Source organism: Sycon ciliatum, chromosome 2 (genome assembly GCF_964019385.1).
Source record: "Sycon ciliatum chromosome 2, ocSycCili1.1, whole genome shotgun sequence".
Classification (NCBI taxonomy): Eukaryota; Metazoa; Porifera; class Calcarea; order Leucosolenida; family Sycettidae; genus Sycon; species Sycon ciliatum.
In genome coordinates, this window is record NC_088644.1 from 48759278 (window position 1) to 48778507 (window position 19230).

The window sequence follows — 19230 nt, forward strand, 5'->3', positions numbered from 1 at the left end:
CCACGGTCTGTGACCATGGTGACTGGTGACTAGTGCGGTACGAGGACGAGACATGCGTGTTTGGTCGCACGTTTGGCTGCTGTATGCTAGCCCGGTGGGTGCACCAATCTCCAGCATAACGATGTGCAAAGTCATGATGCTGCACTGGTCCGCTTCTGTCCTGGTTTCACAACCGTGTGCATTGCAGCCGTGAGCAAAACCAGCTCAGGCTGAGAGATCCCTCCGGACGGAGCTCCATCTTGTCCACAGATGTCAGTGCGCTGAGCCTACTCAGATCGGTCATGGTCTTTACTATTGGCATGCCAAAGTGCGCATTCTGAGCCCACTCATCACATCGGGCATGGTCTTTGGCATGTCTCTGGCAGCAGCGCTTGCCTTGACTGCTCACTGCTGTGGGCAGGTTTGATTTCTGCCGTCCACCCACAGCAGTGACATGTCGACTGCTAACTGTATTCCTGCTGTTATTACGATACTTACGATGATGGGTAGCACGGGTACCCTACTACCCGATGACATCCCTCCTTACACTAGTTACAGTGCAGCTGTACTGGTGCCGGGGAAGTACCGGTTGAGAGTTAGTAGACTAGAACGTTCTTATTCTCATGTGGAAATTTGTATATGGCCGAGCCACCTTGTACAGACGGGTATCATATGCCTGGTAACATTCTGGTCTGTTCGTTCTTTGGTGCATTGTTCTCGATCGTCAGAGAGTAAGGGTACGGCATTGTTAGGACTACGGGTCACGAGGGAGCAGAGTTTGCAATGTACTTTTATGTTTATGTATGTATGTCATTCGGATCTTCCCAAGTTGTACATTGTACTGTTGAGATACCGAATTCAAATAAATCAATACCATACCATACCATGTGCCTGTATCAGCTCGTTCCAGGGCTGGGATCTGTTCAAAACGGGTATGCAAGGGATTGGTGTGTGCGTAACTAGCATCAGCTGTGACATTTTCAGATTGCATTAGAAGACGTGCTAGTTGAAATGAATGAAAACTGTATATTGGGTGTATTTTGTCATGGTCTCGAATGAGCCATGAAGATCAAGCAGGACTAATATTATTGCACCACGGCTCACTAGAATCACCCTGGACACATCTGTGCAAGTCCGACATCAGTCATGAGCACTACACCACGTGATGCGAGTTTTCGTTATCGCCTGACCCAAAAGGAAAGCATTGTTAGTATAGTGCAACCCCGTTGCCAACCCGTCTCAAGTACTTGACATTATGTGGTGCGCTCTCCAAGGATTATGCATGTAGATTCTTCGTGTCACCATAGACGCAGCGCGGGATGAAAGATCCTTGAATCACGTGCCCGGATAATCCGAGACTGGATGGGCTTCGCACAGTTTGTATGTCAACATGTGCAGATCATGTGATTAGTGAGTCAGGTTTCTGCTCTACTCAGAGAGTCTACTCCGGCTAGTGCAACAAGCCATCCATTGTCTGCACAGCCACAAGCCTGTCACAACACCGTGTTGTCAAAGACAATCCAAAGAACGAACCTATTCAAATTCAACCAATCCGCAACGTACCTCCTAGCAACCAACCAGTTGCAGTGTCTAAGCTGAATGCTTATGCCACGTTAGAGCGACTACTAGGCGCATGCGTGGAATAAAGTGCCGCGGAGACGCTGCGCTTGTTCAATCACGTACATTAGATGCTGTCGTTCCTCCACTGTCTCTCTGAGATTCACTGTAGTACAATCCATACTGTCTACTGATTCTTTGCTTTTCCTAAGACTAAAGACTTGTGCCAAGATGCCTTCGTACAGATTTCATTCCTCATTGCATTCAAATGATGTTGTCGTGTCCTCGGACGGACGCGAAATGACACGAGTAGCTAGTGGTAGTAGTGCTACCGTCGCGACACAAACCCAACCTGCCGCTGCCGCTGCCGCTCAAACTACGCCATCAGCTCCTGCTCCAAAAACGCATCGAGGTAAGTACGCGTGCCGGCGTGTACGCGTGTATGTGTGCGTGATGTCATGTGTGTGTATGTGTTTGTGTGTGTATGTGTGTGTGTGTGTGAGTGTGTGTGTGTGTGCGCGTGCGTGTGCGTATGTGTGCGTGGTGTGTGTGTGTATCTGTATGTGTGAAGTATACATACCTGTTAACCATGGACTGCTTCTGGCTAGATTAACTCTTGTGTAATCAATGGTGCTAGTGAAGCTTGTATCAGATCCACTCTGATTTAGCCACCCACACTAGTACCAAGTATTACCTTCACTGGGGGCAGGGGGTACCTGCAGTTGGATCCCGGGACGGATACCCTGATGCCGTCAATCCTTTTTCTGCACCTTGTCCTCACCCACTTACTGAGGTGTGGTGAGCCCATAAGTGGGATCATTTCAAATCCACCCTAGTTTGGGGATTTCAGGGGGTGTCGGCCGTTGGGTGATTCAATGGCCAATTGAGTCATCTTTCCAAGATTCCTTTTGAGTCTCTCTCCCCTCTCCCGGGGAGACCCACGTGACCAGTTTTGGCAGCGAGCAAGTAGTAGTCATGGCCCAAATTTGCTCGGCCTACATCGATATTTTGCCGCACAATTTTGCCACAAAATTTTCGATATTCTGCTTGGCATTTCCTTTCTCCGTCGGTATTTTGCTTTGGTTTTGCTCGAGATGAAATGAGTTTTAAGGAAAACTCAACAATACTTGTCGCTGATGACGACGACATTTTTGATTGAGCTCCTGCTGCTGCTCAACTTTCCACTGAAATGTAGCCATGAGTCTGTTTTTATATTTATATTTATTTCACTCAACTCGTGGTTCATGACCAATTGGCACGCAAAGTGCGAGAGAGGGGTGATAGCCAACCACGGCAGGGGTTTTCTACAACTTCTGCGCTTGTTTTCAACCTTGGTGACTGATTGTGTTGAGAAAGTCCCTATGAAGCCTTGGAATTTTCGAAAAGCCCACCAAAACTCGATATTTTGCTCAAAACTTGCCGGAAACTTGCGCATCCGATATTTTGCTCAAAGAATTGCTAGCAAATTTGGGCTATGACTAGCAAGTAGAGAGACAAGTATGTGTGTGTGTGTGTTGTTGTTGTTGTTGTTGTTGTTGTTGTTGTTGTTGTTGTTGTTGTTGTTGTTGTTGTTGTGTTTATTTCAATTCGCAAACCAAACGGGCAGATCTGCCCAATGAAAAGGTGGCGAATGCAGATAGAAAGCAGTAATAAATAAAATTGGGGACTGATGTAATTAGGATAGAGGTGGAGAAAAACTAAGCCAGCTGATCATCAAACAGGACGTTTGGTACTCTAGGTACTAAGGGTGTGCGGGATCATGCTGGCGCGGAACTGGCGGAGCGTGGAGATGGCACGTATGTCACTGGGTAAGGTGTTCCACAGCTGGGCGCCCCGGAACGCGAGGCAACCCTTGCCGAACCTGGTGGAAGCTGGCGGTTGGCGCAGACCCATGGTGGAGTGCAACCTAGTTGGGCCAGCTGGCGAAGGGACTAGGAGGGCTTGCAGATCAGAACTTGCGTGCCCATTCCGAGACCTCCAGACGAGAACGATGAACTTCTGCCTGAATATCTCGGATACTCTGTAGGTGTCCAATTGCAGCAGGAGGGTACGCGCGGAGGTGTGATGCGAGAGTCCGAAAACCGCCCTTGCCGCCCGATTCTGCATGACTTGTAGCCGATCCAATTGGTTGGCAGTAAGAAGCGGGGAAAACGCATTGGATCCGTACATCAGGTCAGACATGATGATAGCTTTAAAGTAGAGAACTCGGCTCTGATGAGTCAAGCAGCGACGCAACCTCCATAGTGCTCCGATCCTCTGGGCCAGTCGAGCGGTGCAGCGATCAACATGGGGCGTCCATGACAGATCCGAGTCGAGGAGCACTCCAAGATACCTGGCCGCAGTAACGACAGGAATCGGCGTTTCATGACAGTTTACATTGATCGTATGCTGGGGCTGCTGAGGCAGCCTGTTGGGGTATACAGGGATCACGTGGCTCTTGGCTGCATTCAAAATGAGACCACGGGTCTGCAACCAGTCAGCAAGTGCAGAAACCGAGGCCGATAGCGTAGCAGATACCGTGTCCAGGGATGTGCTGCTGCTGATCAGCGCGATGTCATCGGCAAATTGAACTGATGAAGACTGGTTAGCTATGGTTGGAACTTCGCGGGTGTAGATACTGAAAAGGATCGGTCCAAGAACAGAACCTTGTGGCACGCCACAGGATGGTGCAGAAATGGCACTCTGATCCCGTCCAATACAGATACGCTGAGTACGGCCCGACAGATAGGCGGAAAACCACTTTAGGGCTGTCCCTGTTATGCCGATATCGAATAGGTCCTGGAGTAACCGTTCATGACGAACCTTGTCGAATGCCTTTGACATATCTAGAAGGCATATGCCAGTACACAAACGCTTGTCCCGTGCAATAAGAATACGATTTAGCATAAGTACCAGGGCATCCTCCGTTGAGTGGCCTGCGCGGAATGCAAACTGAGTCGTGGGGAGGGTACCAGATATGTCCAGAAACTGGGCTAGCTTCTTTTGTACGACTTTCTCCAAGAGTTTTGATGGTATGGGAAGTAGGGACACTGGACGGAAGTTAGTGGGAATAGACGGGTCCCCAGCTTTGAACAGCGGGATAACGTGTGCGAGTTTGAAGGCTGTGGGGACAGTGCCATTGACAAGCGAGGCATTAAACAACGTGGCCACGGACGCAGCTAGAATATCGGCACAGCACTTCAGAAGGTGACCAGGTATCCCGTCGCTTCCTGTTGCTTTGGCAGGATTGATTTGTCGGAGAAGCCGTTCTCCTTCGCCAAAAGACACTTGCGGTAATTCTGACATTGCAGTCTGAGGCTGTGGACCTTGCGGTAGCGGGATGCTGTGAGGACGGGCCTTGTCTGTTACTACTGCCTGGAAGACTGACGAAACTTCTTCAATGGGGCAAGTAGGCTCCACACGTACTCTCTTCCTGTTCGTAACGGAGTTTATGACGTTCCAGAGCTTACGCGGGTTCTGACTGGACGCGGCACATTGCGCTCGGAAGAAATCGTTGCGCTTTCGGCGATAGGCATTTCTGGCGCTTGAGCGTGCTTGCTTGAACTGTACGTGAAGATTCTGGTTTCCCTTATCGCGTAGCCACCGTCGATGTAGCTGGTTTTTACGTTGGTTGAGCTTGTGGAGCTCTCTGTCGGACCAGGGCGGATGGGATTTGCGGTTGGAGGATACATAGCGGATGGGTGCATGCTTGTCCACGACAGCCAAGAACTTGGTGTGCCACGATGCCCACATGGTGTCCACATCCCGCGTGTTAGTAAAATCATCCAGCCCTGCGGAGCTGACATCCCGACGGAATTCGCAGAGGTTCACCGACCGAGTATTTCTCTGAGCTCGGACCCGCTCTACTTCCTGCGGTGACACGCTGCATGCGAGAAACCTGAAGGTGCAGGTTAGCCTCAATCCCAAAGTGGTCGCTAATGGTCAAAGGCAGGACGTGGCACTCACTGATGTCTTGACTAGCTGAAAGAATGAGATCAATAGTTGTACCAGATGGGCACGCCGGTGAGATACGAGTCGGAGCATGAACGTGATTAGTGAGGCCGTAGCAGTTGCAAAGTTCGAGAAATTTCCGGGCGATAGGACAAGGTGGGTAGGGGGTTGAAACATTAACGTTAAAATCGCCAATGACTGTGATGCTTGGGTTGTCCACAAAAGCCCTGTGCAGCTGCTCTTCAAAATTCTGCCAGTACAAGATGGGCTCGTCAGGTGGCCGGTAAAAGCACCCAACTAGTTGTCGCCTTCGTCGCCCTTTGACTTCGACCCAGGACGATTCAATGTTAGCGTCGGAAAGCTCTGGGCGCGGTTTTACCTAGAGTCCGGAACGAAAATAAAAGCATACACCGCCACCTCTGCGCACTGGACGATCGTGCCGTATCACACAGTAACCTGGTATATCAATATCACGTGTGTGTGTGTGTGTGTGTGTGTGTGTGTGTGTGTGTGTGTGTGTGTGTGTGTGTGCGTGGTGTGTGTGTGTGTCACTGTGTGGGTGTGATGGGTGACCTTGAGTGCGGTGAAAAGATCACTTCTCATCTGAATGGACGTGTGGCTCTTTCTCTCTCCCACAGTCTACTGGATATTGTCTGAACACACACTAGTAGGCATGTGAGATGTGTACGGTAGATATCTGTAACTTGCTTATAGAGAATTCAAGAGAATGCCACGTCAAAAGTATCTAGTACTCCACGTACAGTGCTGCTCAAAGAAATCCAGTCACGTCACTCAAGTTTGCACCTTGCATTATTTCCCAGCCCTGTGTTAGCAGGTCTAGGGCTGCGGAAAGTCCGGCGCGTACTCGAGTGAAGAGAATGGATTTCATTGAGCAACGCTGTCGTATCCAATATAAATACGGAGTGAATTGTCAGATTGTCAGAGTGTTTTGTCGATAGAAGCGCTCTGGCATAGGATTCAGTTTAGGCCCACCAGAACATACTACAGTGTAGCATGATGTAACGCAGTGGGTGGTGGTCGCACTACTAGTAGCATGAAACCAAGAAAGTAGATCAGCTATTGTGGATCACGTAGGAGAGTATGAATGAATGTGAGTTTCCCTACTGTATGCCACATGTAGACCAGGTACATAGTCGCATTTGTATTCCACTGGTTTGGGCAGTGGAGATTTCTGTGCCCTTGCACATGGCTTGGTTGATCACAGTATGACCGTGTTTGGGGTCAGCAGATCATGTCGTGATCTCGACCGGCCGTGCATTGCATAGGCCACTGTACTGATCACTTAGTTGATTCCAAATTTGCACTTTGTTTCGGGTCTGTAGAGTATTGTGTGGTGTCTCTGGTCTAGTCCCCAGTATATCTACTCACCAGTGCTACGCACAGATACAGATGCTATGCAGCAATGACTCTGATGTCTGAGCTCATGAGACTTCGCTAGAGTCCTTGTTGTATCAAAATCGACGTTTATCTATGACGTAACAATTAGGGCCTGTCCAGACTAGGTAGAAAACCACGTAAACACGCCGTAAACATGCTTGTTGCCAAGGTGAGTGACGAAAAATGGCCGATAACGGGGAACGTGGGATTCACGCGGAACGTGAGTCGAGGACCCCTGTACAAAGAACGTTTCTCATCTACGTGCCGTTTTCGCAGTGTTTGTTGTGTGAGAGTCGATCGGTGGAGTTTTCGGATCGCACTTTTTCTTGCTGTTTCCAGCTGCTGCATTGTTTTTGCTTTGCCGTTTTCATAATGCCACACGTCCGTTTCAGCTACGACTCTGAGGCGACATTGATACAGTCGTGGCTGGACATGCAGAGAAATCCCGGGGTCTGGTGAAGAGGAAGGTGTTGTAGAGAGAGAGAGAGATAATTCACTGACGAGAGAGCATTTGAAACTGTTTGGATAGGAAGTAGAACCCTGTTTAGTTGTGATGAACGAAATTGACGGCCTGAAGGCCAAAGCCAGGGACTTTTACTGGAAATACACGGCGGCCACAACCATTAGTTCATCAAGCGATGCTATAGCGGGCCCCGACCGTGACGCTGCGCTGCCGCGAGAGTGTGGCCAAATTTCCGTACCTGGAACAGAGTTCAGGGTGATGTTCCTTGCGCTCGGCGTCAGTACTGCCATCGCAGGGCCGCCACTCGTTTTTGTAGCTAGCTGGAAGACCAAGCCAGGGAGTGCTTGCCTGGTCTACACGCGACAACTACAAGTCACTTGTGTGTCTTCCAGTGGCAGTAGTGCATCCAAGGACAAAAATGAACAGGTACACGTAGTGGTACAGGTGACAGAGCGAAGTGTGGACAGCGCACCGCGTGTACGTCACGTACTCTGAAACGGCACGCCGTTTTTATTACCTAGTGTGGACAGGCCCTTACACGTGTGTACGTAGATCTACGTAGGCTAGGCTGTGTACCTAGCGAACACTGCACTAGAAAGAGTCAGTACCGATTACAGTCATCCACAGTAATGGGGCTGTTAAGTGTGACGTCACGGCCCCTTCGATACGCATAGCAACGGAGAGCACTGGGGACAAACAAAAGTCGCGTCCTCTGGATGGAACCAGTTGTGAAGGGCAACAGCATCTAAATGACTGGAGAGAGAGCAGTTTTTCTTTGCTTTTTCGTCAAGCGATTGTTGTCGCTCTTTACTCCTTGTTCTTTCCTCTACAAATCTCCTGTAGTCGTCGAGGGCCTTCATAATGGCTGTGAAATTGGCTGCCCACTGTAAAACTCCGTGTTTGAGAGTGCTTTGAAGATTCTTCGCCTCCTGATGGATCAAAGTACGAGCGCTCCCTGTGGATTCGATTATATGTAGGTGAGTTGTTCAAGAAATCAGTGTCTTATTTCTGTCTCTGCCCTCACGCTGGCACAATATCAGCCTCTATATCCATGACAGCCCGCACCTCTCGTAGACTGCATGACTTAGCTGTATTCTCGCCCTCCGTGGTGATTGAAGACCCATGGAAGAAGTTGTTCAGAATGATGTCCTGAGAATATAAAATAAAATAATTCCAGGGAATTGTTACAGGGTATTTTGGAAGGATGGAGAGAGAGAGAGAGAGAGAGAGAGAGAGAGAGAGAGAGAGAGAGAGCACTGTTTGAAGTGTTTGTCTCACTGTAGTTACTCCAGATTATTGAATGGTGTATGATCTACTCGATATTTTCCGCAATGGTTTTTCCTGATTTGCGGGATCTCTTCTTTTGCTGTTTGCGTGTTTACAGGAAGTGACTGTCTGGTGTATCTGCACCAGATCCTGGGGAAATGAAGTCAGATGCAGAGGCAGGGTCGTCCAGTGATGCAACACTGCCGTTCTATGTGCAACGGCACCGCTAATTCCCCCAGCGAAAACACAAACACGTGAAGAGACTACAGTATTGACCGTTCTGGTAATGAATCGTGACTGCTCGGACAGTCGATAATCGAAACACAGAGCACCAGCATGATGTTTTCATATTGGGAACCACACACCAGCTCAATTCTCAAGCCCAAAAATTGATTAATACAAAACACAGAGCGACGCAACAAGAGATCATCCGGCAACCAAACCAACCTGGGTCCGATGCACTGAATAGTCCTGAAATACGCAGGCCACACAAAGCAGTGCAAGCACAGACTGTTACAAGGTACATGCATTGCAGAACAAAGTGTAACCAAAGATATACAGGGTTATAGCTGCACACTCGTGCATGTGCTCGCTCAGCCCAAGAACACGCAGGATGATAGAAATAATCCGGGGGAAACACGCTAATGTCATGACCGGGGAGTGGGCCAGACATACTCTCAGGATTCTACAATTCCAGGTTCTTTACGGAAATATACCAGAAGTCCAGATACCCATTCCTCACCCTCACCACACAAGAAGACCAAAGCTTCACTCTAGGACCAAGCTCAAACAACAGAGAAGCAACAACAACAACAACAACCAGCGATCGATGCAAAGCATCAAGCTATATACCACAAGACCTAGTAGCGTGCACGGCGCGGAGCGAGCGAGTAGCCAGCAAAGCAAGAATAGTGATAGGTTTCACAACACTATTGATCGACAAGACACATCGCCGCCACGGCAAACACTTCATAAAGACACATGTATAAGCAGACGGAATACAATACAGATAATGACATTGTAGCAACACACGGACACGACACTAGCACCGAAGTAAGCATCAAGACGTAAATAGTGCAGCTCTGAAAAAGTAAAAACTACATTGACATGTACATTGGTGTGCCGAGTAGTATCATCCTTGATCACCCATCCAACCAAGACGTTATCAGGTCCCAGACGCCGAGATCCCACGCCGAATGTGAAGTGCATCTAGCCTTGAACCTGTTGCACAAGGCACACACATTATGACAAAAAATGACATCCACTCCGATTATTTCCAGAGGCCAATCATAACAGAACACAGAAATGAAACCACGGGCTCAACAAAGTAAACGCAAAGGAAATTAGTTAAAATAATCCATGAAGTGCTATTTTAATTCCAGCGCTGACTGCAGTGTGGCGTCATGGCCCGATACCCGCTGAGCATAGACACAAACTCCATTTGACAGGGGCACGACATACTATTTTCAGTATTTTGGAATAAAGTCTGACAGGGGCGTAGCACCCGCTACGACTGGTACGACCATGGCCGCACCATTTTCGAAAAGTGTGGTCCGTCTGGAACGTGCAAAACCGTAATAAAAAATCAGGATCCATCGATATTTGCATATGCGCATCAGACCTTTTTCTAGACTCGTACTTGTAGATCTGTTATGCATCTGCAGTCGTACTGAGTACTGTACTCGACTCGACTGCACACTGCGCCAGAAGTTCCCAGAACGCAGGATTTTGGGTCTTTTACAAAATTTTCCCGGAGGGGGGGGGGGCGGACCCCCTCCAACACGGCCGTCCGCCACACCGACCTTCGGTCGTACCACTTCCAAAACCCCTCCTACGCCCGAGTCATAAAGTACAGCACTCCAATGACATGACGGACACCTCGTGCAAATGCGTGGTCTGTTCATCCGGCCAACTTGGCCACACATGAGAGTGTGTGCATGTACGCGCGCACGCAAGCGCGCACGTGCACACACACCATGTATTCGGTGCGTATGGCGTACCTGTTGCGGAGATAATGAAGATGGAATCATTATCATGATGTTACATGTACATGTACAGTGTATGTTTGAGTGTAAAGTAAATTTTATTTTATTACACATTTCTTCCACACAACTTTCTCCACATCTTCGCATTTCTCATAATCCATCCATCTACACTCCGTCTCAGTTGAGGAAAATTCTCCCAGGTATACACTAGTCACCACAGAGATGTGATGACATTGGGATGGGCCCCAAGCACGACTGCACTCTCCAGTTACAATTATAATTTATTTGTCCAGATTATCTGTGAAGACAAAATGCAATGCATAGCGGCAATCGATGGATGAAGAGAGAGTTTGTAAATACACATATCTTTCCACTTGTTCAGGAGCTTACCTTTTGGAGTTCACATCGTTTACACGATCTCTTATGCTGTCTTGCACCTTGGCTTTGTTGACCATGGATACGCCATCCCAGAAGACATTCTACAGGAGCTACTAATGCAGAGCGTTTTTCACGCTCGATCTACCTCGTCACGCCAATAAAATCCTCCGTGACACTGGCTACAGTCACAAGAGACGTCTCAGTAAGGTAATGAGCACGACAACACCGTCGAGATCAAGGACAAAGAGAAAACAAAACACTCACTGAAAACAGCAAAGAAGAAACGAAGAAATGTACACGATTCCTATATGTTGCCACTGACAACTGGTTCGGTGGAGACGACGCTACTTTTGTTTGTCCCCAGTGGGATCGTTGCTATGCGTATCGAAGGAACTGTGACGTCATCACTTAACAGCCCCATACATTTTGTATCAGACTATGAACAGTCTACTGCAGTACTGCTGTCTAGTAATGCATATAATGTTCCTTACATCAACAGAGCGCTAGCAAACTAGAGGTCAGAGTTCAAAGGTTCAGTCAGTTGATCCCTCACATTTTCCAGTCGCGCAGCAGAATACTTTCTGGTTGCTCGTCAAGACTTTCGTCCGTTCCTTGCAGTTCATTAGTAGTCTTGTTCATGTCCAAGGAACATCAGGGAGGAGGTTTTGAAACTCAGCCATAGGTACTGGACTAGAGTATTTGCATGTTGATGTTTTACTTCAGCAGTGCCCTTCCTCGTCGTGTAAAGTTTCAATTGAAATATTTCCAGCAATTCAGTTAGTCGGGTGGGAGCAGTTCGTAGTGTTTCTTGTCATCAATGGAAGAGAGCCGGAAGGGGACCATCCTAGACTGTGAGTAAATACAGCTTTCTACTCAATAGCTACGCTTTGCCGTCGTTAATCTCCTATGCTTTTGTTAGTATGAATGTCGTTTTTCGTGAACCTTCGTCCCTGTCCTAGTCTCGTGTCACAACGTGACGGCCATTCACTGACCTAAATTGGTTGTTTGTTGAGGTGTAGAGTAGTTTTCTTTCGTCGAGAGTTGTCGTAGGCAGTGGTAGTAATGAGGTGTAACATTTGTCGGTCGTTTCTGTAATTTTGTTGAAGAACGTAAATTGCATGTGTTGCAGTGTGTTGTGAAGACACCCCCGTGATATCGTTCATTGATCGTCTTCACCTCTTTCAGCTACAGTCAATGACAACCATATATAGCTGTATGTACGGTTATCGTGACGTTTGTTTGTGAATGATGGTTGCTAGGATACCTGTACCACGCTGTACTCTGTGGCGACAAATGTCATTACTTGCCACTGTCCAAATAAGGGACGCCTCTATGACGTCATGACGTGTGTGTCTGTGCATGTGCCAACGAAAGTGAAGAGGTGAAAATGTCATTCGTATGTTGTGTCTGTTTGTACGGTACAGATCTTGAAGAAACTGTGAAGAAATTTGCTGATGCAGTTTCTGATAAAGGACGAGCGATACATGAGATATGGGCGTTGGTGTTCAACGTCCTTCATCTCCTGCACAGCACTGGAGCAGAGAGAGTTAGATGGTCACCACCTGGTTGGGGAACAGACACATTCTCCTACACACTAGGAGTAAGTAGAGTGTTGATGTAATGTGTGTACATGTGTGCTCTTGCACGTGCGAGTGCCCGTGTGTGTGGGTGTGTCCACGTGTGTTTGTGCGTGTATGTGTCTATCTGTCTGTCTGTGTAGGTGCAGGCACCTGTGTGTGTGTGTGTGCACGTGTGCATGTCCGTGTGTACGTGTGTGTGTGTGTGTGTGATCACGTACCCGTATGTGTATATGCATGTCCAAGTGCTGACACACCGTCTTCTTCTCTGTACCATTGTCAAGTGACTGATGACCAGTGGAAATTGTTTCTGTGACATAACATTACAGGATGTGCAATTGCTGCAATATTCTCTCAAGTTGGAATAAAGTTATGACAATTTGACTGGTTTTGACCTCTGAGGTCAATCAGTTGGTTTCCTAACTCCTAATGGCATTGTACTGAGAGTATTGTTGCTGTCATTGTTGTAATTGTCGAATTGTTTCTTCTGTTTTGTATATCACATAGGTCACGATGATACTTGTTCTCTGCCATTGTGGAGAACATTTGAGTGATGAAATGATGCAAGGTCTTGTCGACTTTATTCTGGACGTCAAGTCAGTTGATGTCAATGAAGAAGATAAGACCGACGTAAGTTGTTGTGTTTTGGATTGTGACAAGAGACATTGTCTGTGTTCAGTATACTGTGCTGGTTCACTGCCATGTGTACGTCTTTGCTGGTGTCTCTGTGTGTACGTCTGTTTCCTTGTTGGTGTGTTTGGCCTGTGTATATGTACTGCATGTTCATCTGTGTGTTTGTGTGTGTATGTACGTGTGTGTGTGTGTGCATGTGTGTGTTTGTGCATGTGTACACGTGTGTGTGTGTGTGTGTGTGCATGTGTGTGTGTGTGTGTGGACATGTGTGTGTGTGTGTGTTCAGTACAACTGGACTCTCTTACACCATTGTGTATATACAGGCAATGCACGTTTAGCAAAACTGCTCATCGAACGCTGCGCTTGCCTCAACGCACAGACCAGCGAGGTAAGAAATAGTGTTAGTCTAGAGTCTGGTTGTCTCAACTGAATTCTCAGTTTGTATGTTCTTACATGTCTGTGTGTATGTCTATAAGACAATCTGTTCATCGTTCGTACTCGTATGTCCTTGTGTCCACGTGTGTTCATGTTTTCACTCTCATCTGTTCATCAGAAACGACATTATCATTGTACAACCTGTGTTATCTTGTAGGCTCACGTGTGTTCTTGTGCACATGTGTGTGTGTGTGTGTGTGTATGTGTGTGTGCCAATGGGTGTGTACTCACATGTGCACACAATGACTTGTAATTCTTCATGTTTGTGCATGGGCCTGTGGTCCTGCATGTGTGTTCATGTGTGCACGTGCATTGTTGTGTTTGTTCTAGTTGTCCAGGTCTGTGTCGGTGTGTGGTTGTAGTAGTTAGTGTAATGGTTGTATAGCAATACTCATCACATTCTCTCTTTCTCTACAGTCACGATGGACTCCACTGCACAATGCAGTCCTCAGTAACAAGATCAATGTTGTCAAGGTGATACTGTCACATGCCAGTGACGGTGTCACCTTGGATACCACACTGCGTTCCCGTGTAAGTATTTGATTGTGTGTTGTTGTGAAGTGAACAGTAACTACTCGGCCTTCTCACCTGTCCTGCCTCTCTCTCTCTCTCTCTCTCTCTCTCTCTCTCTCTCTCTCTCTCTCTCTCTCTCTCTCTCTCTCTCTCTCTCTCTCTCTCTCTCTCTCTCTCTCTCTCTCTCTCTCTCTCTCTCTCTCTCTCTCTCTCTCTCTTTCTTTCTCTGAATGGACAGAGTGTTTGATTGTGTTTGTTGGAACGAGTAAGGAGTGATGAGTTGTTGTTATTGTAACGAGTACAAGGAAGACATGCAGTTGTTCCTGACGAAGGGCTGTGATGATCATGTCTTTCCCTCCTCGTCATTGTTTCTTTCGGAGTTTTTTTGAAATTTTTCGAAGAGTGAAGTGAATGGAAGTGCTTGGATACAGTTCTAGGACAGGGATGTCAATGAGGGAGATGTTGTTTATCATGTGAGTTATTTCATGAGGTCATTGGCTAGTTCTCATCGTCGATAATGTGCTTGTTTTGCTGCATTGTTCATTTTCGTGAGATTGTAAATTTCTTCGTTTTTTGAATGAGTATATCTGTTGTTCACGGTTGTGCTTGTGATGTGTTGTTGTGCTACTCAGAGTGGTTACACAGCATTGGACATAGCAAAGTACTTTGGTCATGATGAATGTGTGCAGCTTCTCACACAGTATGAAGCTGACAAGGTATGTGTTTATTTTGTAGTTCATGAGTGAGTAAATATGTATGTAGTGTGTAGAGTGTGTAATGGTGGAGTATGGCTGAATCATCGACTGTCATTCAACCAGAAATGCCAACCAACTGGGTCTGTTTTGCGTACTCGGCCTTTTGATTTTCTGCACTTGTCAGTGTTTTGCGTGCTAACGTGTACTGACGTGTGTTGTCGGTTTTGACACACATATGCACACCGCCCTGAACTTGTACTGCAAGATAGATGTGACTTGTACCCACGACAGAATGTTTTGTGATGTCTGAAGTCGTAACATGGCAAGCACTCACTTTGCAAGGATATTCATTACTCAGCTTGTGCTTGCCATGCTACTACTACATGGTTACGTAAACAAATTCACGGTTCACGTGAGACTCGGCTGCAGGCTGAGTTTTCCGTTTCCGTAGGAACGCCACCACCCTCTAGGATCAACTTAGCTGATAATTCCTTCAAGTTTTCCCTTCTTTTGCTCAAATTCCGTATTGTGGATGTAGGAGTGATTTTCAGTACAATTACGGGAAAATACGGAATGTGGCCAGCACTGCTAAACTATTATTTGCGTGATATGGTCACGCAAACAACTCTTTACCAGTGTATATATATATACCTGTAGATTAGAGAGATTGAGATTCTATGGGGAGAACTGGGCACTGTGAGGATGTGTAGGGGCACATTGGGGGGGGGGGGCTGTGAGGATGTGTAGGGGCAGGGTGGGGGGAGCTGTGAGAATGTGTTGGGGCAGGGGGGTGAGGATGTGTAGGGGCAGAGGAGGAAGGGGGGGGGTCTGTGAGGATGTGTAGGGGCAGGGTGGGGGGGAGCTGTGAGAATGTGTTGGGACAGGGGGGTAAGGATGTGTAGGGGCAGGGAAGGGGGCTGTGAAGATGTGGAGGGGCGGGGGGGGGGGGGGGGGGGGGCTGTGAGGATGTGTAGGGGCAGGGGGGCAAGTAGGATGTGTAGGGCAGGGGCTGTGAGGATGTGTAGGGGCAGGGGAGGGATGTGAGGATGTGTAGGGGCAGGGGGGGGGGGGGGGCTGTGAGGATGTGCTGGTTGTAGGGGGGGGGGGGGGGGGGGGCTGTGTGGATGTGTAGGGGCAGGGCGGCGGGAGTTGTGAGGATGTGCATACATGTTTGTGTGTGTGGGAGAGGGGGGGGGGGGGGGTGCAAGAGTGTGTGTGGGGGGGGGGGGGGGGGGAGTGCACGTGTGTGAGTGTGGGTGTGGGTGTGTGTGTCTGTGTGTGTGTCTGTGTGTGTGTCTGTGTGTGTGGGAGAGGGGGGGTGCAAGTGTGTGTGTGTGGGGGTGGGGGGTGGACGTGTGTGTGTGTGGGGGGGGGGGGGTGGTGCATGTGTGTGTATGTGGGGGGAGGGGGTGCAAGTGTGTGTGTGGGTGGGGGGGGGGGGGGGGTGCACGTGTGTGTGTGTTTGTGTGTGCATGTGTGTGTGGGGGGGGGTGCATGTGTGTGTGTGAGGGGGTGGGGGGTGCACGTGTGTGTGTGTGGGGAGGGGTTGCACGTGTGTGTGTCGGGGGGGGGGGGGGAGGGGGCACGTGTGTGTGGGGGGGGGATGCACGTATGTGTTTGGGGGGTGGTGCACGTGTGGGGGGGGGGGGGAGGGTGTACGTTTGTGTGGGGGGGGGGGGGGTACACGTGTGTTAGTCTATCCTGACTATCCTGTAAACTTCAAGTAACTGAACTGACTATATTCTTGGTTTTTTGTCCAGGTAATCTATGGCCAGGCAAAGAAGAAAAAGCTAAACACACGTTCCAACTGACTCTGGTAAGTGCGAAACTGACAATTGATACTGCTTGTTCTTGACGGAAAATATACAGTCGTCGCTCTCTATTCCGGCACCTTTTGCAACGGAATTTTCTGCTGGATAAACAAGGGTGCTGGATTATCAAATCCTGTCCTCGCTTAACCCGGCCTACGTACTAACATACATGTTTGTGTCGTACGTCAAAACGCAGGGATTTTCCGCGTCAATCCAAGTACTTTGTGGAGTGCATGTCTATACAGTGCATAGGATATTCCCAAGTTTATGTTACATGTGTAGAATGCTCCCTGATAAGTAGTTCATGCACTGACCAAACTGACATAGCTGTGCTCCGGTACGGTATGCGATGTACAACTGCTGGATTAGAAAACCGATTTATGTGCAGTTTGAGCGTTTTGTTGCGGAAAATCGCTGCTGGAGGTGGAATTCAAGTGCCGGATTAAAGCGTAGAATATGAACTGAAAAAATCGGTTTTGCCAGAAAGTGTGCTGGTTCGCAAGGGTGCTGGATAAATAAATGCCGGATCAGAGAGGGACGACTGTAACCAGAAATTCTGAAGCCATCTTATGCCCCCACCCCACCCCCACCCGAACTGTCATCCGGCCTGTTGTCATCGTTACCGTAATGGTGGATTTCTCTGTCTTGTGATCAATATTGATTTAGCATAATAGGCTGATATTTATTGTACATCTCACCCCTTGGAGTACTGAATTAAACTGATTGAATGAGTGTGCGTTCTCTTCTCTTGTGATTTTGCTTTGTAAACAGTTGCCATGCCGACTCAGAAAGTTGAAACGTAGCCAGATGAGGACCCTAATTTACACGAAACCCGTGACCTGATTTTACATGTATGAACACGTCGCCATTTTCTACCGTGTGTAGTCAATTCTACGGCGTGTTGTCAATTCTACCGCGTGTAGTCAATTCTACCGTATGTGTATAATAATTAAACTGTACATTCTTGGTAAATTGCTGGACGTAGGCAGTAAACTTACCAGCTGATTGATTTTTTTCTTATATTACACATTGTCTGCTGAATACATTACATACATTATATTTTCCATACTTTTTACCGCTAAATTTCATGAATAATTCTGATTATTGCTCTCGCCTGGTGTATAAACTGCATACAAGTGGCTAATTGGTGTTCTATGCCTGTTTACAATGTGATGTAAGTCCATTTTTTCATTTTCTTCTTTAAGACATTCTCCGCATGCTCTGGTTTCCTTTCCATGTACCTGTAGGTGTGTTGGGTGTGACTAATATTGGAATGATTTGACTAAAGGTTGACTAGCCGTTGTGTACTTCTAATGACCCCTTCCTATGGTACATTACTGACTTTGTCACTGGCTCTGCTTTTGTTTTTTAATATCTACACATACCTGTATTGGAACCTCTGATAAGATGAACCCCATGGGAAACCGCAAGGTTTGGTTTTCTGAAACTTTAAAACTTGCTTCAAACTAGGCCAATGTTTCGGTCTGTGCTCCCACACCGACTCCGATAAATATGAAATCGGCTCAAATCGGCTTACTGTGTCGGGCGAATCCAGCTACCTGTTCACACACACACACACACACACACACATACACACACACACACACACACACACACACACACACACACACACAACCGCACACACACACACACACACACACACACACACACACACACACACACACACACACACACACACACACACACACACACACACATGCACACACTAGGCTCCGGCGGGTTATGCTCGCGAAATCATGGAATTATGCCGGCATAATCCGCCGGTGCCTAGCACACACACGCACGTACACACACACATACAAATTGACGCTCCGAGCGATTGTGTTGTAAGCATGTCTGTCACGCACGCACACCTGGCACACAGCTGTACTGGACCTTAGTTTTTTTTTTAAAGAATCCAACAGCCTCTTTTACTGGCAAAATGAAAAGCAACACAATGATGAGAAATCAAGAGGGGTAAACAATTTTTTTATCAAATCTGCTGACACACGCATACACACACATACACAAGATTTTAATGATACTCAGTACTTAATTAAACGGCGGAAGTTGCAAAGAGAGTTAAATCAATGCAGTCTTCGCGTTTGCGAGGACAGTAGACTGATCATTGTCGCGGCACATCCGCCGGGCACCGCGAAGGCAGGAAACACTGGAACGCAGGAGACCAAAACCGAGGCGACAACGCAGCAACGCCATCACCATTGCGTATGGCTCTCCGATTTTCTCTGCAGACAGAGCAGCAATTCGCTTGAGAAGAGCGGAAGCAGCTCGACCGGCTTCGCCAGCGGCCGAGAATACGACTGGTACGAAGGAGGCTCGCTCAACTTCTTGCACCCTCTGACCATACCTGCGACACTTCTCGCGCTCGTGGGTCGGGTAGCGAGCAGCGAGAGAAGAGGAACGGTTCCAAGGAGCAAATGGGTTAAACACCCGTATATCAAGATAAACGCGTTCAAACCGTCCCCCCACACGCCACTCGCCGCCACATCCAGACGGGCCTGATCCTCGTTGGGCGCCGTCCGGTAGCGGAAAAGCTCGCCGGTGAGGGGTTGGAGATGAGGCTCTACTTCTACGCTGTGTGCCACTTCT

General features: G+C 48.0%; 1 protein-coding gene and 1 long non-coding RNA gene across 2 annotated transcripts; both read left to right on the forward strand.

The window, feature by feature from the left end:
• The first annotated feature begins 1609 nt into the window (after window positions 1–1609).
• On the forward strand, window positions 1610–18067 carry LOC135810314 (receptor-interacting serine/threonine-protein kinase 4-like). Its single transcript, XM_065323802.1, has 8 exons — window positions 1610–1948; window positions 12381–12556; window positions 13041–13163; window positions 13453–13554; window positions 14019–14132; window positions 14747–14830; window positions 16570–16625; window positions 17392–18067. The coding sequence occupies exons 1-7, from the start codon at window positions 1768–1770 to the stop codon at window positions 16618–16620; spliced, it is 831 nt and encodes a 276-aa protein (XP_065179874.1). The 5' UTR covers window positions 1610–1767; the 3' UTR covers window positions 16621–16625; window positions 17392–18067.
• LOC135810316 (uncharacterized) lies at window positions 2859–11309 on the forward strand. Its single transcript, XR_010552314.1, has 2 exons — window positions 2859–8304; window positions 8712–11309. It is a non-coding gene; the product is annotated as an uncharacterized LOC135810316 (long non-coding RNA).
• Window positions 18068–19230: the final 1163 nt, after the last annotated feature.

Excerpts from the sequence above, each read along its gene's own strand:
- LOC135810314 (XM_065323802.1), top strand. The coding sequence starts at position 1,768 with ATGCCTTCGTACAGATTTCATTCCTCATTGCATTCAAATGATGTTGTC. Across the intron at positions 13,555-14,018 it reads TCAACGCACAGACCAGCGAG|TCACGATGGACTCCACTGCA; the intron begins GTAAGAAATAGT and ends CTTTCTCTACAG. Across the intron at positions 14,831-16,569 it reads CACAGTATGAAGCTGACAAG|GTAATCTATGGCCAGGCAAA; the intron begins GTATGTGTTTAT and ends TTTTTTGTCCAG.